This window comes from Euleptes europaea, chromosome 4 (genome assembly GCF_029931775.1).
Source record: "Euleptes europaea isolate rEulEur1 chromosome 4, rEulEur1.hap1, whole genome shotgun sequence".
In the NCBI taxonomy this organism is placed as follows: domain Eukaryota; kingdom Metazoa; phylum Chordata; class Lepidosauria; order Squamata; family Sphaerodactylidae; genus Euleptes; species Euleptes europaea.
The window spans coordinates 38,183,635-38,210,820 of NC_079315.1; the positions used below are offsets into that span (position 1 = coordinate 38,183,635).

The following is a 27,186-nucleotide window of genomic DNA, read 5'->3' on the forward strand; positions in this document are numbered from 1 at the left end:
CTGGTATTATGAGAGAGGGAGAAAAGCTTCTCCCTGTCCAATCTCTCTATACCATGAATAATTTTATAGACCTCTATCATTTCTCCCCTTAACCGCCTTCTTTCTAAGCTAAATGGCCCTAAGCATTTCAACCGCTCCTCATAGGGCAGTTGCTCTAGTCCCCTAATCATTTTGGTTGCTCTTTTCTGCATCCTTTTTTAGGTATGGTGACCAGAATTGTACACAGTATTCCAGGTGTGGTCTCACTATAGATTTGTACAACGGAAGTATGACAGCAGCTGTTTTATTCTCTATTCCTTGTCTAATTATGGCCAGCATGGAATTTGCCTTTTTCACAGCAGCCACACACTGGGTTGACATCTTTATCGAGCTTTCCACTACCACCCCAAGATCCCTATCTTGGTCTGTTGCTGCCAGCACAGATCCCATCAGTTTATATGAAGTTGGATTTTTTTGCCTTAATATGCATCACTTTACACTTATTCACAGTCACTGGAGAGCAAAGAGGTGTCTCCTCTTCTGGCCACAGAGCAATGAGAAGCAGTTGGAGCACCTTTAAGCTCTCCAGCATCATTGGAGGACTGGAGATGACAAAGCTCGCAAAAGTCCTCTCGTCAGCTCTCAGATAGTTCTGCTACTGTAGATGTCTGTTTACAGGTTAAAGCAAATCCAGCAGACATAGCCCCATATATAGTTACTGAGCAACCTCAGCAACAGCTGTCAAAAGTCACTAGGGTTCTGACTTACAAACCTTAAAAGGCTTGGAAATACCATAATTTAGAAATTTCCTTCCTTATGAATATTGTTATTAATATACAAAACGAAAGCACTTTGACAATATCATCCATCTACCAAGTGCGCAGAACAAGATACAATATAGTATTGCTATACCTACAAATTTAACATTCCTTGGATTTTGACATAACATGGGCATCTTCTAGAACCACTGCAAGATGGTATTTGAAAGCCAGGATTATGCAGGAAAATGGGATTGTTTTGTTTTGTTTTGTGACACAGCTGCAGCAAACCCTGAATCTCATATTTATTTTATCAAATAGCTAAAATAAATAAATGTAGATTTAATAATTGATTGTTGAGGAAAAAATAGCACCAGTTGAAAGAACTCCTAAATCAGCATTTAATTACAAACTTTTAAATCTCAAACTCAATTTCCTAAATTCATCTGTTTAGAAAGAATGGGCATCTTTGCAAACAGTATCAAGTAATAAATATTCATCTTAAGAATCCTACAATGAATTGAACCTTTAAATAATTTCATTAAATTAACAATCCTTTATTCAGTGTTTAATAAGGTAAAACTTCTTACTCCCAGCAGTTATTTTAACAAGTCTTTTGCAGATAATAAAAACACTCTTCGATCAAGCTTCCAGAATTATAAGTAGCATCGACATTTATTAAAACTGTTATTATCCAAGTCCCAGAGCAAAATGTCAAGCTTTGCCAACCTCATTTTGACACAAATACACAAGGTAATAAAGCTTTCCTACCTTGTATTTCTTCCCAGTTCTAACATTGATGCAATCCAGGAAATCTCTGCTGCAAAGAGTATGATCTGCTAGTGTACGATTTGCTCTTTTCAATTTTTCTTGCAAAAGCTTTATTTCAGATTTTTGTGTTGCTATGAGATATTCTAATTCCCTTAAAGAATATTGGTGTAATCCCTGGAAAACAAATATAGATAGGTTGGGACAGTGGAAGGAAACAAAAAAAGGGAAAACTGGTAGCATATCACAATTTTGTACATTTTAGTAACATAAACTTGGAGACAAGAAGCATGTTGAAAGTATAAAAATATGTTTTATAATATGAGTAGCAACATTGTGTGTGTGTGTGAGAGAGAGAGAGAGAGAGACAGAGAGAGATTCATAAGCACAGGGGCACATCTTTATGCCACTATCTGACACTGAGATGTACATTAACATATTGATTGGGTAATTTGGATGGTGCAGTCCTAAACAGAACTGTTTATAGGTCAATATGATGACTTCAATGAACTTAAAAGGGTATAACTCTACCTAGGAGTGCCTATTAGTTTATCATTCCCAAGGGCACAGAATATTGAACACGTTAATCACAAAGTTCCCAAATACAATGATTAAACTTAGCTTGTCATACCATATTCTACCTCTGGCTACCAAAAACCAATCTCAATTTTAAGAAGCTTAAACAGCCTCTGGAACACAACTATACTTTGGTGGCTCTTTAGGGAAAGGAAGCATGGAATTTGAGGATTAGCCACCAGGAGCATTTCCAAATATCCTTTTCTTTGTGACTTAGCACAAAGATGGTAAAATAAAGAAGGCATTCCTGAGTGGTATTAAAGGTTGTGATGGACCGTAGGCATCTTCTTAGCTTATCACCAGTACTCTCAACTGAGCTTGGAAAGCAAAAGGAAATTAGTAGACACTGGAATACTGGAATTGTGTGTTCACATCATCCCTCTCCCATCAGAATATGGCCCACAATAGTTTGTTCCAGTTGAGGCTTTTGAACCATTACCAAGGACACCAAGGTCCACTCTTACCTTCTGCAAACCACAAATCAATATTTTCAAAACTGCTATTCATATAATATGGACCTTCTGGATCAATAGTACAGCTATTATTAAATATTTTCCAATAGCCCAGCTTGAGAGATGTTCAAGAACAGATTCCATCACCTCTAGTCAACAGTTGGAGAGGAAAGAGTGGAAGAAACTTTGCAGCGGTGCTTAGTCGCTTTTACAGTTGCAGTTTCCAGCTCAAGTCACCCAAAAAAATCTACAAATGGGAAAGACTTCCTGGTATATAGGAGGTAAATCATTTTAATTCATAGGATCAAAACAAACAAACCCTTGGGTGATCTGTGATCAGATCTTCCCAATGCCTTTATAAACTCAGTTACAGTTGTGTTTAGATTTGTTCAGCCCTATCATCTTGCACTGTTTTGAAAATGGGAACCAACCCACACTGTTATAAGCTTTTAAAGAGAAAAAAAGCAGACATGAGGGGCACTCCCCCCCAATATTAACACCAAGCAGGGGTGGAAGGATTACACCCCCTGAACAAGCCCAATCCTAACCACAGATATTTATGGCTGCAATCTCTCTTTCCACAGTTGAAGGAGATTTCTAACACATCTAGTCATGAGGCCCTCCTTGTGCCTACATTACTTCCTTTTATGCACTAGCAAAAACATTTCTGTTTACCAAGGCTTTTAACTGATCGTTTTTAAACATCATTTTATACTGTTTTTAACCTGAGAAATACTTAAGACCCATATTAAACTTATTCCAGTTTTATGATATTTTATGCTCTGCTGTGTTTGAATGGTGGGTTTACTAACTTTTATGTTTTATTATGCTTTATTTTGTAAGCCACATCAGCCAGGTTCCTGGGAAAGGCAGCACAGATTTTTTTTTCAAATAAAAATAATCTCACCCCAGACCAAGATGAGCTCTTGATCTCAGTGATTGTAGTGATGTAACATCTGAATAACATAGGACACATTTTCACTGTGTATATATGTGTTTAATAAAAAGAATGTTTCTCCATATATGTGTTACAGAGAACTCACACACTTTCCTCCCCCCCCCCACAATTCTATATAATGTACTAATTAAAAGTACATGTTTGTGTGTCTCATATAATCATCAGTTTTGGAATACGTAAAGTACCCAAGAGTTCCTGCAGACAACATGCATTGATGCACACTTGAAAGGATACAGACAAGCACTGTATCTGATAAAGACAGATTGGTTATATTTTAAAACAGGCTAGGCTATTTAACATGAAAAAGTGTCACACAAGGAAGCAGAGTACAGAAACCAAAAGATACATCCAAATCTATCATGAATAACCCAGTTCACTGAATCTGTATGGTTAAAGCACAAACCAGATTAAAAAAACTGGGCAGCTGCCTGTTCATCTCCTGGGCCAAGAATTTATGATGCTTTTAAAGGCAACTCTTAACCTCGATAGCCCAGGCTAGCCTGATCTCATCAAATCTAAGAAGTTAACAAGGGTCAACCCTGGCAAGTATTTGGATGGGAGACCTCCAAGGAATACCAGGGTTGTGACGCGGAGGCAGGCAATGGCAAACCACCTCTGAAACCTCTTGCCTTGAAAACCCCACCAGGGGTTGCCATAAGTCAGATGTGACTTAGCGGCAAAAAAAGAAGAAGTACAAAACACACAGCAGGAAATCTTCAGTACAGCACCAACAGGTCTTCCAACAAAAGTCAAAACACTAAATTTAATCTCTGCAGCACACTTTTTTCTCACCCTGAAGAAAACCTATAAACAAATTGTTGCACACAAAAAGAAAGAAAACATTCGGGCATTATGGTGGAGTGCTATACAGGCAGCCAAAGAGAGGAATTCCTCCCAATTCTGGAAGCTGATATCAAGACACTCATCCAAGGAGCTATCTCCCTTAGATTCGCACATTTCTCCAGATATATGGGCAATTTACTTTCAGGATATGTATAAGGATTCCTCTCTGGCCCCCTCCTTAGAGAGGATAGAGGATCTGCCCGTATGGCCTCCTGTCTCCTTAAGGTAGGCTGAATCCTTGATTGACCAACTTAGCAGCCTTTATAGACCTTAAAGCAGCATTTGACTCTATTTCTAGAAACAGACTCTGGGAAAAGTTAGAATGCTCTTCTATAGATCGAAGGCTTCTATACTTGATCCGTACTCTATATGATAACACCACCCTTCAGGTCAGATGCAGCAAACAAGGGCATCTTTCAAGAGTTGTAAACACCTACAAAGGAGTGAAGCAGGGCTGCATTCTGGCTCCTAAGCTGTTTAATTACTACATCAACAGCTTAGTTAGCAACTTAAAAGACCCAGCTTTACACCCTCCAAAGTTAGCCCATCGCGATATTTCTGTCTCATCTATGGTGACGACGCGGTCCTGCTTTCCAGGACCACGGTGGGCCTTTAAAAAGCCTGCAGAGGCTAGCGCAATATTGTTCTGTTGAACAACTAGGTATTAATTACTCAAAGACAAAAGTTATGGCCTTTGGCAAGCACCCTATAGTACGAACATGAAGCACTGATGGCCACAAAATAAACCAGGTACTCAATACTTAGGAGTAGTCTTACAAGCCTTTGGTTCTAGAAAAGCTCACAGCAATTACGCAGAAGAAAGGACAAAAATCTGCCTTGAACATCACTAAATTTTTAAGAACTAAGGGAGGGCATTACTTTCCAGCTGCTCTTAAGATTTACCAAGCGAAAACACTGGCAAAACTGACATATGGGACTTTACTTGGGCCACCTTCATCTACTTTTGTCCCACTCGAGCGGGTTCAATCTAAATTCTTGAGAACAGCCCTCCATTTACCTCATTGCATATCAAATGCTACTGCTAGACTGGAGGCAGGACCGGTGAGGGTGGAGGCAAGGGTCTGTACTGCTTCCATTATTCTTTGGCTTAAATTAAATCTTATCCCTCAAGGACTGCTACCCCTGCTTCTACAGGATAAGTTCCAGTCAACATGGCTAAAGATGGTCCTTAATAAAATGGCCTGCCTGGGCCTTTCTACACTTACCCTGTTAGCCATGGGCGTAGACCGAGCATCAAGTTTCTTGAAGCAAAGGGTGGAAGACATTGAACACCATACAGACCTTGGAAAATCACCATTTTTCCTAGTACCTGTTAAATCTAGACACTAACACCTGTGGCTTATTTTTTATCATCTTGAGCCTATTAATTATAGGAAGGCCTTTACCCTTGCCAGATGCCAGGCCCCACCATCAGCTGTTTTAGAAGGGAAATATAAGAAGATCCCTAGAAAAGAGAGGTTATGTCCGTGTGGAACAGGGGACATTGAAACCATCGAACATGCACTAATATGTTGCTCATTGTACTACGTTACTTGGTAAATTCCCTGAAGAGTCAGATGAGCTTTTGGCAAAGAAGCTCCTATTAGGAGAAGACCCTCAGCTTACGCTCCAAACTGCCAAGTTCTGCGCTGTTGCTATTAAAATACGCAGAACTTTATTAGAGAATGATTGTTAGACTATGTTATAATTTTATCAATTTTAAGATGATAATTTTAACCAGGGGTTGTTTTTATTGATCGTACACCTTTATATGTACGGGGCAGTCTGTGATTCTGCGGTGCAAAAGTATTGAGTCTGGAAATTTTGATATGTTGAACACATGAACACATGAAGCTGCCTTATACTGAATCAGACTTTGGTCCATCAAAGTCAGTATCGTCTACTCAGACTAGCAGCGGCTCTCCAGGGTCTCAGGCAGAGGTCTTTCACATCACCTACTTGCCTAGTCCCTTTAACTGGAGATGCCAGGGATTGAACCTGGGACCTTCTGCTTGCCAAGCAGATGCTCTACCACTTAGCCACAGCCCCTCCCCTCCCATGTGATTGGTCAGTCGACCGTATTAATAAATTTGAATAATCTCTACAGCATCAACATCATTATTTATTGACTCACTTCTAGAGAATGCATTCACTTGAATTGTGATGAAATTTAAAAATGACACTAGTTTCCCAGGTCAGAAGATGAGAGTGGCAAAGTGTTGGTTTGGGCGAGCCGCCTTGAACAGGAACGTCCGGGAGGGCAGTCTGGGGAGGAGAAATGGCAGCTGCTGTTGCAGTCTCCTGGGTCAGGGGTCTCAAAACTGCGGCTCCAGAGCCGCATACGGCTCTTTGGCCCGTTGAGTGCGGCTCTCTGAACTTGGTTCGGAGCCCCTACTCTTGCGCCTGCTCGCTCCGGCAGCTGGACTGCGGAGCCAGCGCGCCTGAGAGAGAGTGAGCGAGCGGGCGCGCTGTCTCTCTCCCCCCCCCCGCCGTGGAGAATGGCCGGGTCCCCCTTTCCCTTGCCCTCAATGGTTGGGAGGCTAAAGCCTCCCCCCTCCCCTCCCCTCTAGCTGCATGATTGCTGGGCGGGCAGCTCGGCGGTTCCTGCCCCCCCCCACCTATCAGCTGTTGGGCAAGGCGGGCTTCCTTTGGTAGACCTGGCCTCCAGCTGAGTCCCATTGGGAGGCCATGTCTACCCACTGGCTTTCTTGGCAGTAGACCTGGACTCCGAGGAGGGGGAAAAGTCCCCCTTCAGAGGCCAGGTCTACCAATTGGCTTTTATGGGCCTCCGGAGGCCAGGTCTACTGCCAAGAAAGCCAATGGGTAGACATGGCCTCCCAATGGGACTCAGCCGGAGGCCAGGTCTACCAATAGGCTTTTATGGCGGTAGACCAGGCCTCCAGACGAGGACTCCGGACGGGGAGGGGGAAATGGCAGGGACTTACAATTAAATTTTTATCAATAAATAAGATCACTATTAAGTATGATATCAAGTTTTATTCAGTGTACCTATCGTTTAATTAAGTCTTAAAACTTTAATTAAAGTTTATTAAGTTAATAAACAGTGTACCTACCTATATAGTTTAAGTTTAAGAAATTTGGCTCTCAAAAGAAATCTCAATCGCTGTACTGTTGATATTTGGCTCTTGTGACTAATGAGTTTGCCGACCCCTGTCCTGGGTGGTTAGGATCCCTGAATGCTCCTGATTAGCCTCCAAACTTTTGAAAGCTGCCGATGAGTGGGCGGCAGAAAGCAGCCGTTCTGCGCTTTTGCCTTGAGTTGAGCTGACTCACTTTCTCTTGCTGCTCCTACTGTCCCCTTTCTTTCTCTTCCCCTTCAGACCACTTCAGTGGCTGCAGGAGGGTTGTTCCTGATTCGGTGGCATAGCTACTAGAAGTCCAGGATGCAAATCTCCGGGAGAAATATACTGATCCACCATGCTGTTTTGGCGAGGAAAATGTGGCTCCTTCCCCAACTAAGTCTCAGACAGAGAAGGAGCAGCTAAAGTAAAGAAAAAAGAACCTTAGTGAAGTTAGAATGAATAAGGAATAATAAGGAGATAAGAAAAAGGTAAGAGAACAGGACAGTAGATGGTTTCCTAAACTAGCTATCTGAGAGCTGCGAAGAAAGCTGCTCTCCCATTGCGAGGCAGGAAACAAAACTAAGAAGGAGGGGGGCGTTTCCCCTTAAGAGACAGGAAGTTGAACTTTGTTCCTGCCTCCCGAAGCAAGGAAAGGAAAACACCCACTCAGAAGATGTCCTCCTCTCTCTCAGAGCGAGAAAATGTATGGCAATTCACACAAACCAAACTGAGTTTCCATTACCATTGGGGGTAGAAGACTCATATCCTGCATAGCTCTATGCATTCTCCTGACATGCAGAATTCTATAAACAGGTGAGGGGTTTTGTGTGTGTCAGTGAAGCTGAGAGCAATAGCATAAGGAGTTTAGACTCTGTCAAGAAGCTAAACTAGCATAGTGACTCAAGGCAGAATGGTCACAGCTGAGACACCAGACACCGAGCTGCGACACCAGACACCATGCCTTTTATGTATGGCTGTTTCCTTGCTGTCACCCCTCTGATGACTTTGGGACTTTGTTTTGATTATGCATTTTGTTCCCGACCATCAGAGGTTGCCTGGCTCTCCCCTTGCATTTCCCCCATGTTTTGCCAGCGTGTTCAAATTCAAGATAAAACAGGTCCCTGAAAACGCAGACAAAACAGAGGGAAAAGCAGGGGGAGAGTGAGGTGACCTCTGATGGGCAGAAACGGCATGCATAATCAAAACAAAGACCTGATGTCATCAGAGGGGTGACAGTAAAGGAAACAGCCATGCATAAAAAACCTAAGATGCATCCACCTACTTTAGGGATCAATGGCCACATTAGCACAAGAGAAAGGACAGTTCCAATGGAGTTGGGGGTGGAGGAATCCTTGAAGGGTAAGTACTGGGCAGCAGCAGTAGTGGAACTTTCATAGACAACGGCGATGCCACTTCAGCTAAACCTGGTTAGTATTGTGCAGAAGAAGGCAATGGTAAACCACTTCTGATAATCTCTTACCTAAAAAAAAACCCTATGATGAGACTATGAAAGCCTTGATAAGACTATTTCTGTAGCCAAAAGAAATAAAAAGCCTTGATGACTCTTAAAATTGCTAAAAGAGAGACAAGAAGCAAAAGTAAAAGGTGACAGAAACAGAATCAGAAGTTTAAATGCAGCATTCCAGCAACTTGCACATAGAGGCAAAGAGAACTATTATAACAACTAGTGTAAATAAATAGAAGAGAACAATAACAACAAAAGAATGAGATACCTGTTCCACAAGATTCAAGAAATCAAAGGGAAATTTAAAGCATGGTTATACAACATGGTAATCAACATGGCAATACATTAACTGAACAGGACAAAATAAAGAAAATATGGGAACAATACAGTGAAGATCTATACAAAAGAGATGAAAAGATTACAGATTCCTTCCAAGAAGAATCTTTTGAAAAAGAACCTACAGTTTTAGAAAGTGAAGTGAAAGACGCACTGAGAATTATTGGGAGAAACTAATCACCAAGAGTAGATGGGATACCAATAAAGCTATTCCAAATCACAGAAATGGAGTCCATCAAAATCTTATCAAAAATATGCCAACCAGTATGGAAAACAAAACAATGGCCCACAGACTGTAAATGTTCATGTTACATATTAACTCCAAAAAAGGAGATGTCAAACTCTACAGCAACTATCAGACCATTGCATTAATTTCTCACATGAGTAAGGTGATGCTCAAAATCTTCCAACAAAGAATGTGAAGTGCCAGACGTTCAAGCTGGATTCAGAAAAGGCAAAGGCACTAGAGATCATATTGCAAATTTACATTGGTTACTGGAGAATTTCAGAAGAAAATCAGCTTGTGTTTCATACAGATTACAGCAAAGCTTTTGACTGTGGATCATGAAAAGCTATGGCTGGGTTTAAAAGCAATAGTGTGCCACTATTTTGGCAGCCTGCCAAAACACCCCAAAAAGTGGGTTCTACACCAAATGAAGCCTGAACTCTCCCTAAAAGCTAAAATGACTACACTGAGGCTATCTTACTTTCGTCACATTATGAGAAGACAATAGTCACTGGAAAAAAAAATAATGGTAGGAAAAGTTGAAGACAGCAGGAAAAGAAGAAGACTCAACAGTAAATGGATTGACTCAATCAAGGAAACCATGGCTCTCAGTTCGCAAGACCCAAGTAAGGCTGTTAATGATAGGACGTTTTGGAGATCATCAATTCATAGGGTTACCATAAGATGGAAGCGACTTGACAGCACTTAATACACATAGAATATGTAGAAGTTATTTCAGATTTAGAACAGACCTTTTTCATGGCTCATGAGATTGTATGTATGGGATAAGGGATTGCGGTGTTGGTATATGTGGTGTGTGTGTATATATGTGTCACACGTTTGTACGCGACCCAGAAAAATGCTGCTTGGGTCCTGATCATGCTTAACAGAAGTTGCAGAATTCTGCTTCTGTTAGTACAGAATTTTGCTTTACTTTTGTTTATTTAGTGCACACTAAATATAGCTTGGCTTTTCAAAACGTTATTAAATTACATTTTGTTCACCATACTGCTGATAGAGACTCCCAGTTTTTAAATTTGTCATAACCAGTATCAGAATTGGATTAATACAGCTATTCTGCTATTCCCTAAACAGAAAAGAATATTCAACAGTTTTGTGAAACATGAGAATTCTAGGAAAGATGTTGGACTTTTGAGATAGGTTAATCTATTTATTGAAAGACCTAACCTTTCGGCTGCAATTGCTGCACCAACAAATGGGAATGTTGAGAAAGGGATGTACTGATTGTTACATCAGTGCAATGTCAGAAACATGATGTTTGACAAGGCACAGTGGTGCATAGATATATATTCACTTTAAAAAAGAATGTGATTTCAATGTCTTCCAGTGGTAATACACATACTTACAGTGTGTGTCTATTAATCCATTGTGTAGCCAATAGTAAAGCATATTTTTATGCAGAAGGTACTTTTTTGCTTGAATTTCAGGTAGCATAGAAATCACGCATTACTAAAAATAAAAAAATAAAAACTTCTTTTTGCTTGTCTTTAGTTGTCAAATGCCTGCCTCTAACAAAAAAATCTTAGTATGCTTTTGACTACTCTCAGCTGACTTGTAAAGGAAGTATCCACAAACTTACCTAATGGGTTGGCTCCAGTACAAATTTCCACACTAGAGCTATTGCACAAGAAGAAACTCAAGAAAAGGACTTATTTATTGTATTATGGTTTTGTTACATTGTAGGTCGTTTTGATTATATTAGCTGCCCTGAGCCCAGCCTTAAGGCCAGGGATAGAGGGTGGGATATAAATAGAAAAATAAATAAAAATAAAAAAAATATCCTCTCCAGTATAATTACACAGTGTGGTGCTTGTTAGCACTTTTTTTTCAAAATATATGTATAGTCCTGGGAAGCTCATATATCTATTTTGCCACAAGCTCCTTAGGAAGCCACAAAAATGTGTCCATGTATTTATGGTAAGAAGCAGTTTCTGTTAAGTTGATTTTAAAACTGCAAAATTGTTTATACTACAGTAAGTTAGAAAAAAAACTGGTTTTTTATCATTTATCACATCACACAATACAACAATGAGCACATTTCTATGTGGCTTCGTCATATACACGTGCACCTAAGGATTAACTAGATCTCATGTAGGTCATGAAATGCCCCACACTGACAATAAGGAATCTCTTGCTTGGGCTAATAGTCAGAAGACGTCCCTGGTTTGTTGGGTATATATAATGTATTTCAGAAAAGTACAATAGAACAACTTCCTGTTTTAAGCCCATGTTTCTTATTTCTGCTCTTTAAATGATAAAATCTGGATCTTGCTCATTTATCCAATTGAGAAATGTTCGTGTAAGGGGCAACCTGTCCCATTTTAGATAGATGGATTTCATGTTTTCTCTAGTGAAACAAAATTGTGTTATGCTGTAAACTTATCAACTTGAAAATAGCTGGTTTAGTTAGGAAGAAAAATGTATCAAGTCTTTCTGCCTTATATTTCCTAACAAGCATAGCATTGCTCGACAGATACACTGATGTCCGTAGACCCGTTACACTTCTGTCACCAGCAGAAATCAAACCTTGCACAATAACTGGGTAAATCAGGAGCAATGCTTGTTATGAATTATCATCTCTATATATTAGAATCTCAATCATACTCAAACAAATTCACCAAAGTGTGGTTTTCAATCTGCTAACTATGCATTCCATAATAGCCTGTAATTATTAAAAACTGACAAGAAAGCTACGCCACCTGTGTTTATGTGAAGCCAGGTAATGAAAAAAACAACAACGCTGTCATCACCTCTCAATTCCTGATTGCATTATCAAAACTGTAGCCGAGTTTGGCATCTGGGTGTGACCTTGTTAACTGCTAGGGTAATTAAATTTATTCTATTGGGAAAAGGGATGATAAATTATTAGCAAGAAGATTTTGTTCACATTTTATTAAATTGGCCTGTCAAAGGGTCGGCCAAATTATCAAGGGCCTCATTTATTGGAGGCCAGCCATATTGCCACATCTGTTACAATTATTTATAATTTCAGCAGTTGAAAACCAACTGAGTTAGGCATCCGCCATGTAAAGTAATTTACAAATTATCTGATGAGGGAGTGTTTTAGCTTCTCCCTCATTTCTAGCCAGCAGAAAGCCGCACTGTAATTACAGAACACGATTAGGTTCTTTGGGGAACTTATCTTGCACTCATAGCCATAGTAAGATGCCGCAAGAACATATGGAGGAGCTTGTGCTTCTACTCCCTGAAGCTCGTGACCCGCCTGCCGCTGAGCCCTTGAGTTGAATTTGAATGAGAGTGCCATGGCTAATGTTCTACACATGCACCATTTATGCCACAAAACAAATCGGATCACTGTTAATTATGAAGCAGCTATAATCAGGCCTTCACATCTGTGTAATGTGAAGCGCAGTAGGCTGTATTCCAATAATGTATGACTACCTTTGGGCCGCAAATTGTGAGCCATATTGCCTGAGTAGTAGTTACTGAATTCAAAGCAACTCCTTTGATAAAAGCCCATCAAAGGGATATTTTTATCCAGATTTGTTTTTTAAAACAACCTTCTCTTTATCAGCTATTGACCAGAACAGTTAAAGCATATGGCACAAGTTCATTAATGAACAGTAGCACACAGCACTCTAATTTAATGAAACCACTTGAGCCATAAAAATCAGATTTACTTAATTCCCTTTCTTCCTTTTTTGTTCCTCTTCGGCATCTAGCCTAAGCCCTGGACTTTAATCCAACCAAGATTGATCCTATTGTAAAAACGTGATTATATTTCCTTATATTTGTAAAAGATAATTTATAAAAGATTACATGATGTCATCAAAGCAACATGTGAAGAAGAAAATTAAGATGACTAAGAAGTTTATTTTTATAACCTCTTTTTAAAATTGTCAAATTGTTAAGGCACTTGTTATTTGTATCACTTTCTAGCAGTTGTATTCTAAGAAAAACAGAAATGCTCTTTATTCAGTGAAAAATCTTTCTGTGAAAAGCAACTAAACAAGCTGTACCCAGATGGCAAACCAGCTATAGTTTAATTAGTCCACTAAAAGCCATTCCGTTTTCAGTAAGGATAATGTAATTTTGAATAATTGTAGTGGGGGGGGGGGATTACTAAAACGTTCTTAAGTTTTATTATAGCAGCATGAATACGGCCACTATAGAGTAGTTAAAGTTGAGTTGCTGTTTCCATAATAAAGCCCTGCACTGTTTAGATTCTTCCTACTTTCCTTTGCTTTGATTGGGAAATGGAGTATTCACATTTACTAGTCTACTAGTTATATACATTTAGGTTGAACAGAGAGAAACTTTAGATACTGCCCTCCACGACTGGTTTAGGACATGATTTGATTAACATTAATCTAAAAAAGGGATACTACTTTTTACACTGAATAACTTTTACACTGAATACTTTTTACACTATATAACACAAGACTGACTTCTGCTTTCCCTCCCCCAGCTCACTAACCATGGGTAGAAAGCAATCATTGTATCAGGGCATCCCATGTGACATCTGCTTTACCCCAACAGTCATCTGTACCACAGATCAAGGAGATCCTACATTCAAATAAAGCAGTGCTAAGTCTAACATGATGATACCAGCATTGAAATTCCTCTAAGATGGGCCATAAATGTTTTAAATGGTCACATTATTACACCAACACTTCGCAGCATGCTATTTCTTTTCTTAAGCAATTGCCATTTATTTCTGACATCTTTCCTACTTGCTCTAAATAAACCATCATTGCCAGTCAGAGTACTGTTATCTAAAAATATGGCTAAATCAACTTTGAAATGAATTACTCACCCTGTTTGATTAACAGCTTCTTCAAGACAAGTAGATTCCAAGGACCAATGCTTCCAAATACATTTCAAAGACTTATGGGCAGTTAAGTTTTCTTAAGGGATGGCAAAGGGTTCCACCAACCCCACTCCCACTGTGCCATTCCTAAAGGTCTGCTGACCTTCAAAGGCACTTAAAGTTTGTTAACTGCATGATTAAGTCAGGCCAATGTTCAAATTATCCTGTTGCAGAAGGTACTTGCTGGTAAATGTGCAGGACGGTCCATTTGTTTACATTTTTCTATAAGGTTTAATAAAGGCCTAATAAATTTTTAAATTGTTTTCTTATTTTTAGTTAATGTGTATAGCATTTCACAGTACAGTTCTTGAAATGGTTCTGAATAAAAATTCAAAAGCATCGAACAATCTTAAAAACAAAAATACATAGAGGAGGGGTTGTGGCTCATTTCCTTAATAGAGCATCTGCTTGGCATGCAGAAGATCCCAGGCTCAATCCCTGGCATCATCATCTTAAAAATAAAAGGATCCGAGAGTAAGAGATGTGACAGACCTCTTTCTGAAACCCTGGAGACCCATTGCCAGTCTGAGCACACAATATGGACCTTGATGGACCAATGGTCAGATTGAGTATAAGGCAGTTCCATGTGTCCAATAGTTACACTACATGTGTTCATGTGTTCAATAGCTGTACTAAAATTAGTAGATCAGTTCTCCAGCTTTTTGAAAGAGAACATTCTAATGGACTTGACCTGCATTCTCAAGGCTGAAAGAAAAGAAACTAGTCACATTGACTTGGGCAGCAACTTCCATAACTGGAGCATCCAGCTGTACCTCAGAGTTGTTAATTAATCCTAACACAGTATTCAAGGTCAGACACAGGGGAACTGCAACATGTTTACTACATATAATTTACTTCTCCATGACACATCTGTGGGTTTGGGCTGCTATATAAAGTATGAAGTAGTTCTTAGGGCAAACCACAGTACGTACAAACATACAGCTTCCATTTAGTGGTTTGCAAAGCTACTTGGAGAGGAAAGAAAGGGGTGCTTAATCTTCTCTCTACATACCATTTAGTCCTCATATTCTGCAACAGCATAGGGTCTGCCAGAATTAGAATAGGATTAGAATTAGAATAGCTCCGAACTGGAGCCTTCCTCAGTGATGCGGGGGGAGAGCCGTTTTTAGGTGTTTTCTTTTGATTCGCCCCCAAATCAGACAGTTTGGGTTTCTTCTTCGGCTTTTTTGCTGGAGGTTCAGAAGTGGCTCTTTGGTCGGCTGAAGCTGGGGCTGACTAAGAAATTGAGGGAGCCACCCGCCCAGATATCATGGAGGGTGTGCGAGCCTTTTTACTTAAGTCCTCATTCCGTTCGGGGCCCAGGGATTTTTCCCACAGCACAGCTTTCAAACATGCAGCCCTCTCTCCTGCCTTGCCTGCGGGGTCAACAGCCCAAACACATGGCAAGTCGAGGGAATATGTCCCTCACCCAAACAAATCAGGCATACCTTATAGGTATCATTTTGTGCTATCTTCATGCCACAGCTTTGGCACTTCTTGAAAAGGGCTTACTTTTACAGCTCTCCATTCCCAAACAAGTTGAAGAATTTACCTCAGATGGTGTTTTACCTCAGAAACTAAAGTATGCCTTCTCTCCATGGTGGCAGAAATAAAACTGAGGGAGAGTGCTCTCTTCTCACCTCTTGTCACATGCCCATTTGGGCAGGAACACTCTTCAACACTCATGAGGGGGGAGGGGGAACACTCCATGGAGCTGATCTTTCCTGAAGCTGACAAATCTTCTCTGCAGATGGCTCTGCGCATGTGCAGTCCCACGTGGGACTGCACAGAAGCTACGAAGATGAATCATGTTACTCCTTACAGATAGCCTCCGTCTGAAATGGGGGAATTAGGTTTTTGGAGACTACACTTAGCGAGAGGGAGGGGTACAGAATCTTTTATCCTTATTTTATGGGGATGAGCCCACCAGCAGAATAACCCTGCAATGAGGAAGCTTTTTATAATTTTAAGGGATTTTATTGAAAGATTTAAACACACACAAACAACCTCAGAATCACACACCCAAAACATACAAGGGCCTAAGAAATAAAAGTGAGGAGAGGGTGGACACAAGAATATGAGGGCGTTGAGGGTGATATTTACCAGTCAGAAGAATGCGACATTCAAATGATAGCAGCATTGAGCAGCAGAGAAACAACCAGCATCTCTCAGAAGGAAACATCCAAGAAAAGCATGCACATGTTTGTATGGCAAAAAGGCCACTACTTATACCCAAAAATGCATCCTGGGGCAGTATGTTAACTGGCAACACAATAGGTTTTACTGGGGACAAAAAGTTAAATTACTCCTTGAGTAGTTGAGGTATTAAAGTATGAAAGAACATGAGGTAATGGCAACAGAGAAGAATACCTTAGTTTGCCCGATTAAATACCGGCAATGACTGTAGTATAGTTTTAGATATGTGAAGATGTTTGGAAGATTTTCCCAGGAAGGGAGGAGTGGACAAGCGATGTCCTGGTTTAATCTACTCTGCAAGTTAGATGGAGCTGGAGAGTGAATCTAGGTATTATAAAAGACTGGTCAGAGTTCTATGAATGGACTCTGATTGCTGATGGGATTAGGGTGTTGTGCTATCCGTCCCAGATGTCTGCTTGAAATGCTTCATTAAGGATGTGAGGGAGGCTCTTTTACTTCCTATTGTCCAGCTTTCCCACCTCGAGGTCAGAGGAATGCAAAATAATCCATCTCTGTCTTACAGTGTCCAAAGCTTTACACAGGTCACCAAGATGGCTCCCAGAGCCTTGGAAAGTTTGGTTCACCTTGGTATAGCTCTGCCCAGCTATTCCCTATTAGCTTTGGTCCCATATGCTATTATGGCATACCGGGTTGTTGGGACAGACAGGGGGCCAACATATAAGCTTGTACTTAGCACACATCCACAACTTTTGCCCATGTGAAAAAGTAGTCACAGATTTTGCCCAATAGGTCACCCCACCCAGTTATCCTTTATTAGCTTTAAGAGATTTTAAGTTTTGTTGGATAAGGCTTAGGTTAATATGAATGTGTGATGCAAGTGTTCAGTTTGATTACATCTGCATTTACTCCCTAAACTTCTCTTACTGAGAGCATGTTAAGCACTTTCCTATTCTGTCTTTGGACTCGCTCTGTCTGCTCAAAGAGTCCATACATATCTTTTCTTTGTAACAGTTCTGTGATAAGCACACTAAATTTTCCTCAGCTTGATAACATTGCATTGAATGCCTGAAAAAATCCTAGTACTTCAACGTATATATTCTAGCGTATATTTAGAAGTTCACCTTGGTACAGCAGTGCCCTAGTGTATATTTAGACAGTCATGCTAGGAAAAGTTGAGGGCAGCAGGAAAAGAGGAAGACCCAACAAGAGATGGATTGACTCAATAAAGGAAGCCACAGCCCTCAATTTGCAAGATCTGAGCAAGGCTGTCAAAGACAGTACATTTCGGAGGACACTGATTCATAGGGTCGCCATGAGTCGGAAGCGACTTGATGGTACTTCACACACACACATATTTAGAGGAACATTTACATAAATTTCATCATGCTCCAATATATTTAGGTGAGTGTACATGTAGCCGGCTCAAGGTTGACTCATCCTTCCATCCTTCCGAGGTCGGTGAGATGAGTACCCAGCTTGCTGGGGGTAAAGGGGTGGTGACTGGGGAAGGCACTGGCAAACCACCCCACAAACAAAAGTCTGCCTTGGAAACGTCGGGATGTGACGTCACCCCATGGGTCAGAAATGACCCAGTGCTTGCACAGGGGACCTTTACCTTTACCTTTTACATGTTGCTTATTGCTTATATCCAAATTCTGTTTTCTGCCAGAGAAATCAGTGGAGAGGAGGTAATTTTCACCGATATCCCAGGCCTGTAACTGTTCCCTCTTTTTGCCCCCATATTGTATAATTTTTAAAAAGCACTGCAAGACCCAAGTGCGTGATGCTTAGTTATAGTATGCCAACACATAGAAGTCTCCTTAAATGCCTCTTTGACAATTTAAACTTTATCTCACCTCTTTTCTCTGCTTTGGAAAAGTTTCTTGAGGTAGTGTAGATGCAGAACAGAGTGCCTGCTGAAGTTGGCTTTCCAGCTGATTAATCCGTTGTTCTTTTTCAAACAGCTTATTCTGGAGAGAAATTTGACTTTGCCGGAGCTGAATCTCACTTGCTTTGAGTGTGTCAAAACTTATAGTCAATTCATTGTGAAGCTATTTTAAACAAAACGTAGGTTTAAGAAAAACTATCATTATGAACAAGTGTGCAAAGTCATGAACAGATATATGCAATTATTACAGGGTGAAGCATGATCATAGAAATCATGGTGCCAATAGGATTAAAGTCAAGTTCGTCCCTGCAAATGCTGCTTCAACTCATGTCAGTTCCTACCCGTGACAAACCTCATATGCTTTTCACTGTTACACAGATGGGAGACTTTTGGCAAGTACAGATTGTTCTGCCACTATAGAACTAACAAAGTAAAACTGCACCGATAACCCTTTCCCTCTAGTTAACACTATTTAAAAGCAAAAGAAATCTTAGATGGAAGATGGCTACCATATCAAATTCCTACCATTCAGAAATACAGAATGCAGGGAAGTAAAATAGGGTAAAGGGCAGGCTTCTGCTTCCTTCGATATATGCACCTTTTACTTTAAAAATGCAAACACTCCATCAATTTTATACATGGCAGACACAAAAACAACAAATAGGGCTGCCCCATCACTTCTAGTTGACTATTGTTTAAATAACTTTTAAGGACAGAGTCTGAAAAACTTAAATTTGCCAAGGATGGCTGAACACTCGAAGATACAATTACTGTCTTCTTCTTCTTCTACTTCTTCTTATTATTATATTTAGAGGGAAATATTCAAGCCTCTTTTAGCTTCTGAATATTATTTCTATTACATGTAGTTACTGAAATGATTCTGATTCAGGTTTGGTTATTAAACAATTTATCAACTATATTTAGATCCCTTTTTATACCACATCCTGGTCTCTTTGTCCATCAGTTAGAATTTCTTCCAACAATAAAAAATAGAAGCTTAATTACTCAAAAGTTGAGATGATCAGGAACCTACCTACAAGATGTCTTCCGGGCCTGGACAAAAAAACTTTCAGCCACACAGCAACATGCATACATATTGAGGACCCAACAAGTTTTCATTCTCTAAATAACCAGAACCAGATAACAGGCTTTATATTCCCCTTACAAATCAAACGTGCAGTATTTCAGCCAAGAGTCTCCCTTGTATTGGAGTGCTGGCTGTAAGAACTAGATAAGTACTGTCAGCTGCTCCTTAGGCAAATTCACAGAGGAGCAGTCTTCTGCTTTTCCAAATGGCATCAAGCCTATCAGCATGTACGTCCTATGATATACTGTCCCTTACAGGAAGATCAATGACCTTTGTTATTGGTCAGATAGTCCATATAACCAGTACCTCAGGTCATTAGACTCAAAGAGATATTCTCAGTTCAGCATACCTTCATGTCATTTAGGAAGTAACACTGTTTGTTAGACATAAGGGCTCTTAGGAAATAGTCAATATAGTATCATACAGAGAGGGGCATATCTCTACATAAACAATTCTGCTCTGACAATATAGGGAGGAATGACTGGCAGATTCATAGACAACACTGATAAATGTGGAGTAGCCTACTTAGATCAGAGCTGCTGTGAAATTGGGGTTTTATTCCTATTTCTCCCAAAAACCTTTCCTAGATCAAAGTCACTTTATTCCCCCCCCCCAAAAAAACAGACACAAAAGGTTTAGCCACAGTGGGGAAATTCAAAACTTCAAGGGATCCATTTTGGCAAACAGTGCAGGAGGAAAGTTAACCTTTCCAAATGCTTCAATCCAAGTCAAGGAGCCCCATGGCTGCACTGAAGCTTAAAAAATGTGAGGAGATTCAATCACAGATTTCTCTGGACATTCAGATGTTACATTTTGTGAGATTTGTAATGTTTATAAAGTTTTACCTATTTAGCACTACAGTGGAAGAAGTGTCAGAACCCACAGATATTTCAGGATCAAAATCCTAAGTGATTTCAGACTGGGGGAGGGAGCCAGGAGCTTCACACGAATATCTGTTTTACTATACAACACCACTTCCCTTTACTACAGACAAATATTTTAGGTTAGCAATCTTATAGAAACTCTTTGACATCTATTTTATATTGTGTTTATAGCTGTTCCTCTCAAGAAAATTATTTCCCAAAAAATGTATACCAGCTATTTTACTGGTCCCAGACACACAAAGTGCTCCAGCAGCATGCTGGTTTTAATGAGACTCAATAGATTTGTCCACACCTAAGACTCAAGGTGGTGAGTCTTAAATCAATACTAAGGATAATAAGACAAGAAGAGTTTCTCAGTCTCTAGACTATCTTATCAGAGCACTCTGAAATTTACAGTTTAGAGCTTTTGTTTCAAAATGCAGTACCTCCCTTCTGTGTGGTCTTGGCTGTCTAGCTATTTATTAATCAGTTTGATTGAAAATCTCATAAAGGAAAGCTATCTCAATGGGATTGAAGTAACATTTGTTGCTCCCAAACAGAAAACTAGGCTAGAATCTTATGTTTAGTTCTCTCAAGCAACAGAAATTGGGACCATTAATATTGATAAACAAGCTTCTGCAGTTAAAGCCAAGCTAGAAAAGCGATTCCACCTAAACATTAGGAAGAACTTCCTGACGGTGAGGGCTGTTCGATGGTGGAATGCACTGCTTCGGAGGGTGGTGGAGTCCCCATCTTTGAAGGTCTTTAAGCAGAGGCTGGATGGCCATCTGTTGGGAGTGCTTTGATTGTGGGATCCTGTATGGTGGGGAGGAGGGTTGGGTCACTGGGAATGTGGGGGGAGGAGGTAGTTGTTAATTTCCTGCATTGGACAGGGGGTTGGACTAGATGACCCTGGTGGTCCCTTCCAACTCTATGATTCTATGATTCTAGACAACAAATGCTGATTATTTAAGGTTTGCTCAAATGAGCTAGATAAGCCTGAAATGAACTTAAATCAGTTTTCCTAATATAAACTCATGTTTATATTATTAGACTGACAGAACATCTCACATGTTTCCACTAAGCCAGGATGGAGAGCCAGGATGGAGAACTAAGACAGGCATTCACCCCATCAATTGGAATGAAGAAATTATTTTTCCAAGCCATGAAAAACAAACAAAACAATCCTATAGTAAGAGCAAGAAAGTTACCCAGCTCATAAATCAAAGTATATTCAAACCATAGTCCTGAATGTGTGACATAAATGTTGTATCATTTCAATGGGACATAGTTGTACAAAAATGATTGTGACCATAGTAGTTAAGAGTGTTGGATTGGTATATGGAAGACCCAGGTTTGAATCCCCTTTTGTACCAAGGACATCGGGTAACCTTGTGCTTGTCACACTCTCTCAGCCTAACCTAAATCACAGGGTTGTTGTGAGAATAAAATGTAAGAGGGGAGAATGATGTAAGATGCTTTGGCTCCCCAGTGGGAAGCATGGTGGATTATAAATGAATTAAATATAAAAGGATGCTATTATTGAATGGGATATTTCTCTTCCAGCAGCTGCCCATGCTGCTATATTTTAGTTGCTTTTTACGCATCCCAAGGTTTCATGGTTTGTAAATCCAAATGGTTTCAGAAGGTATATAAAATATTGGTTCTTGTAGGTTATTCGGGTTGTAACCGTGGTCTTGGTATTTTCTTTCCTGACGTTTTGCCAGCAGCTGTGGCAGGCATCTTCAGAGGAGTCACACTGAAGGACAGTGTCTCTCAGTGTCAAGTGTGTAGAAAGAGTAATATATAGTCAGAAAGGGGTTGGATTTGAGCTGAATCATTGTCCTGCAAAAAGTATCAAAGGTAATGTGCTAATCATTGTCCTGTAAGTATCAAGATAATGTGCTAATGAGGGTGTGGTATGTTAATATGGAACCATTGTATCCTGAAGTGATCTGTTAACATGTGAAATCCAAAGCTAATCCGCATGGCTATTGTGGACTGTAGTCTTTGTTAGTCTGGAGGTTTTCAGGACAGGAAGCCAAGCCTTATTCATTCTTAAACTCTCTTCTTTTCTGTTAAAGTTGTGCTGATGTTTATGAATTTCAATGGCTTCTCTGTGCAATCTGACAAAATAGTTGGTAGAATTGTCCAGTATTTCAGTGTCTTGGAATAAGACCCTGTGTCCTGTTTGGCTCCATATTAACATACCACACCCTCATTAGCACATTATCTTGATACTTACAGGACAATGATTAGCACATTACGTTTGATACTTTTTGCAGGACAATGATTCAGCTCAAATCCAACCCCTTTCTGACTATATATTACTCTTCCTACACACTTGACACTGAGAGACACTGTCCTTCAGTGTTACTCCTCTGAAGATGCCTGCCACAGCTGCTGGCAAAACGTCAGGAAAGAAAATACCAAGACCACGGTCACACAGCCCGGATAACCTACAAGAACCAATGAACCCTGACCGTGAAAGCCTTCGACAATATATGAAATATGTTTATGCAGCCACAATCCCATCTACCTTTCCATTTCAAAAGGTGTTGACCTACCCTTCTTGAAACTGCAACACAAATCCATTCAGCAACTACATCTCAAGCAAAGAAAATCCCAATGATGGAGTGCCACAGTAAGAACAGTCAGGGCAGAACAAATGGAGTCCCATAATAAAGCAAATCAAAAGCAATACAAATCTGTAGTGTCCAAAACACCAAACCTCCTGTTTACTGAAATCACCCAAATGCTTCCTCTAGATCTTCAAGATTAGCAGAAAGACAGGCAGAACCTGAATGTGCACACCTGTAATACTGTTTTATTGCACATCTGGAAGCATCAGTACATGGCTGTCCAAGCTTCTACTAAGCTTTAAAAAGCTACAAAAAGTACCTGGAATACTATTGTGGAGAGGCCACACACAGGTAAGTAATAGACCATTGACTGCTTGGCTGCTGACCCGTATATGCCAGTTCTTGGTGTTCCAGGCCAATGGGCAAGTTGCACCCCTACTTGGTTCTTAGAATTAAGTTCTTACATAGTTTCATACCAACAGAGAAGAAAATATACACGGGGGGGGGGGGGAGTTGCATACTTTTTGATAGGATATTGTTTCAGCTGTGTGAGCATCTTCCTGAGTTTTCAGTACTTTCTGCGTATCCATATTGAGAGCCTGAAGCTGCTGGATCAGCTCTGCCTGCTGTGCTGCATGTTCAGTGTTTTGTTTGTAGAGATTCTGCAGCTCCTGCAACTCCTTCCTGTGCAAAGCAAGCAAGAAACTTGAAACTGGAGTAAAAGAAATCTCATAATCATCTCAGTTAAATGGCGGTGCTAGCTATTTTGAGACAAAAATCTTCCATTCCATGTTTTCCTCTCAATTTTCTTATGAGTGCGGTTATACTATTAGCATTATTAGCAGAATAACCAAGATTTCACTCACAGTATTAATTGTTACCCTAACTACTTAAGTAACTCTTTATTTTAAAGAGGCAAACAAATAACATGTGACAAATGCAGTTGTTTCTAATAACTATTCCAGTAAAAATGTCTAATTAGTCTTTTAAAAATCAGATCTAATGTGAAAACATACTAAGAGAAAAGCCTTGGATACTCACCGTGAAGGCTCCTTCTGCTCAGAATGGACGGAGGGCATCTTAGAGTGGGTGTTTCCATTCCTCTTGCTTCGGGAGGCAGGAACCAAAATCAAATTTTCTGTCTCTTGAGGGAAACACCCCTGCTCAGTTCTAATACTTTCTGAGCAAAGAAGCTTTGTTATTGGACAGGAAGAGAGTAAAAAACGTGAATAATCGTAATAACAAACAAGTAACAGTGGGAGCGGATAAGATACGCTCAAGTGCATCAGGAATAATACAGAGAAAAAACCCTGATTGAGAAAGGTAAGGAGGAGGTGAGACCTATGTACTGGATAACCTTCTGGCTGTGTAATCTTCCCTCCCCACGAAGGTTCCTGATTCTGACTGACCTGACGTTTAGGCAGGCAAGATGCCCTCCGTCCATTCTGAGCAGAAGGAGCCTTCATGGTGAGTATCCAAGGATCGTTATCGCTCAGATGGAGGAGGGCATCTTAGAGTGGGACTTACAAGAGCTGTCCCGGCCCGGGTGGGAGTCAGACGTCTTGAAGAATGCTCTGAAGCACCCTTCTGCCGAAGGCAGCATCTGATGAAGCGTAAATGTTCAATTTGTAGCATCTCACAAAGGTAGAGACGGAAGACCAAGTAGCGGCCTTGCAAATTTCCTCTAGAGACGCCCTGCGATCAAAGGTGGCAGAAGTGGCAGCGCTTCTTACAGAATGGGCTGTAATGCCTAGAGGAACAGGAAGGTTATCTGCTTTGTACGCCTGCACAATGCATTGTGTAATGGTACGGCTGATTGAAGCCCTAGACATAGACTTTCCCATGTTTGGAGGAGACAGACTGATAAACAGGGAGTTGGAGGCCCTAAAGTCCTCAGTGCGTGTAATGTATGTATGAAGAGCCCTACGCAAGTCTAAGGAATGCCAACTCTTTTCCCTGGGATTTTTGGGATTAGGGCAAAAAGATGGCAGTTTTTCTTTTCCCTGTGAAACTGGGAATTACATTTTGGAATGAACAAAGGGTCTGGCCTAAGGGTGACCTTGTCTTTGCGAAAAAGACAACCCCGGTCTGATGGACAGGGCCCCAAGCTCTGAGACCCTTTGGGCCGACATTACCACTGTTAAGAATAATGTCTTCATCCTTAACCATTTTAGACCTACTTGACGCAAGGGCTCGAATGGAGGTTTCGTTAGCGCAGACAAAACAGTGTGTAGGCTCCAAGTGGGAAACCTGTGTTTAACCTGAGGCGATGTTAGGGTAGCACCCCTCAAAAAGGATTTAATGTGGGGGTGTTTGGTCAGAGGGTATCCTGAAACCCTGGGCATGATGGTGGCTATGGCTGTCAGTTGTTTGCAAAGGGTGGAAGGAGCAAGGCCTTGGAGACGGCCGTCCGGCAGGAACGATAGAATGCCAATAATGCAAGGCTTAAGGGGGTTTATCCACTTGCGTTTACACCATCTTGCGAAGGCCTTCCAGGTAACATTATAAATTCTTTGGGTAGAAGGCCTCCGAGAAGTGAGGATGGTCTCTGCAATCTCATCGCTGTAATCTTTTGCTAAAAGTCTGGACCTTTCAATGCCCAGGCAGTCATTTGATACCAGCCTGGGTCTGGATGGCATATCGGACCTTAGAGGAGAAGGTCGGGTCTCTCCGGAAGTCTCCAGGGTTCTTGAGAGGACACTTCTATCAACGAGAGGAACCAAGGGTGACGGGGCCAGTAAGGGGTCACCATGATGACTGAGGCTTGTAACAGGCGTATTCTCCTGAGGACCCTCGGGATTAGGGGAAGTGGAGGAAATACGTAGAGCAGGCTCGCCGGCCAAGGAGTCATGAGGGCATCCGTGCCCTTCGCCCCTGGCAGTTGATACTGGGTGTAGAATCTCAGGAGCTGATGGTTGTTGCTGGAGGCAAAAAGGTCCACCAGGGGTGTCCCGAATTGAAGAGTAATAAGATGAAAAACCTCCTCATTTAGAGACCACTCAGCTTCTTGTATGCTCTTTCTGCTGAGCCAGTCTGCCTGGACGTTCAGGGTCCCCTGGATGTGCTCTGCTAATATGGACGACAGATGGGATTCCACCCAATGTAGTACTGCTATGGCCTCTCTGTGTAGGACTGATGAACGAGAGTTGCCCTGTTTGTTGATGTGAGCCGTGGCGGCTATGTTGTCTGTTCTGATCAGGTCCACCCCCCGGAGTTGCCGTTGGAAGAATAGTAGGGCTTTCAGTATTGCCCTGATTTCCAGGGCATTGATATTCATTTTCCTCTCTTGGTTGTTCCATGTGCCCTGGGCTGGTTGGCCGAGAAGGGTGGCTCACCAGCCCGAGGCAGGCATCCGTAAACATCTGTATCGGGGTCTGACGGATGTAGACTAGACCCTTGGACAGGTTGCCTGGGGCAGACCACCATCTGAGACTGGCTTGAGCTTTTTTGGAAAGAGTAAGTCTTCTGTCCTTTCACGATAGTATGTCAGACTGATAAGTTCTTAAGAACCACTGAAGCGATCTGGCTCGAAGTCACACCTACTGGACCACTAGTATACAAGATATCATGTGTCCCTGTAGCTTGGCTAGGGACATTAGCTGCGAGAATATTGACTTCAGAGTCTCTTTGGCCAGGGAGCAGATGTTGGCAATCTTGTCCTCTGGGAGAAAGAGGGAGTTTGAGGTTGTGTCGATATACACTCCCAGGTGGCGGAGCCTTTGAGAGGGGTCCAGGTGACTCTTTTTGACGTTCACGATAAACCCGTGGTCAACCAGCAACCTCAGCACCCGATCAGTGTGAGCAAGGCTTAGAGATCTTGAAGGGGCACAAATCAGGATATTGTCTAAGTACGGATGAATGCATATGCACTCCTTGCGCAGTAGGGCCACCAGGACGCCCAGCGTTTGTTCCCCTTATCCGGAGAGAATGAGCTGGACCCATCCACTTGGAACGCTAGGGGTTCTTGGGAGGGTGATTGTGGCCCATGTATGGAGGGGTTAGGGGAAGAGAGCTGGACTGCCCTTAAGCCTTCCATGAAGGCGTCTTTTATTAACATGGAGAGCTTGGCTCTGAGGGATGATAAACCTCCCGCATCCAAAAGAGGAGGGGAGGAAGCTACTGTACCATGAGTTGCAGCCGCCCGGCTGGGATTTGAGGAAGGCGAGGCGCCTAAAGTCGGAGCAGCCGCTGTAAAAGGCGAGATGCCTAAAGCCGCAGCGGTGGGAACAAGTGCGAGATGCCTGTGGCCGGAGCTGCAGTTAATGCAGGCGAGACGCCAACCACTACTGAAGTCTCCAGCTTCAAACCGCTCA

The 27,186-nt window shown here is 41.3% G+C and overlaps 1 protein-coding gene across 1 annotated transcript in view; it reads right to left on the bottom strand.

Annotated features, from left to right (window-relative positions):
* Positions 1 to 27,186, bottom strand: part of CNTLN (centlein) — a 286,353-nt gene that overhangs the window by 167,115 nt on the left and 92,052 nt on the right. The window contains exons 7-9 of the mRNA XM_056848744.1: positions 23,395 to 23,557; positions 18,310 to 18,504; positions 1,509 to 1,682 (exon numbers count right to left, since the gene is read on the bottom strand). Of these exons, the coding sequence (XP_056704722.1) occupies positions 1,509 to 1,682; positions 18,310 to 18,504; positions 23,395 to 23,557 (532 nt within the window). The remainder of the gene's footprint in view (positions 1 to 1,508; positions 1,683 to 18,309; positions 18,505 to 23,394; positions 23,558 to 27,186) is intronic.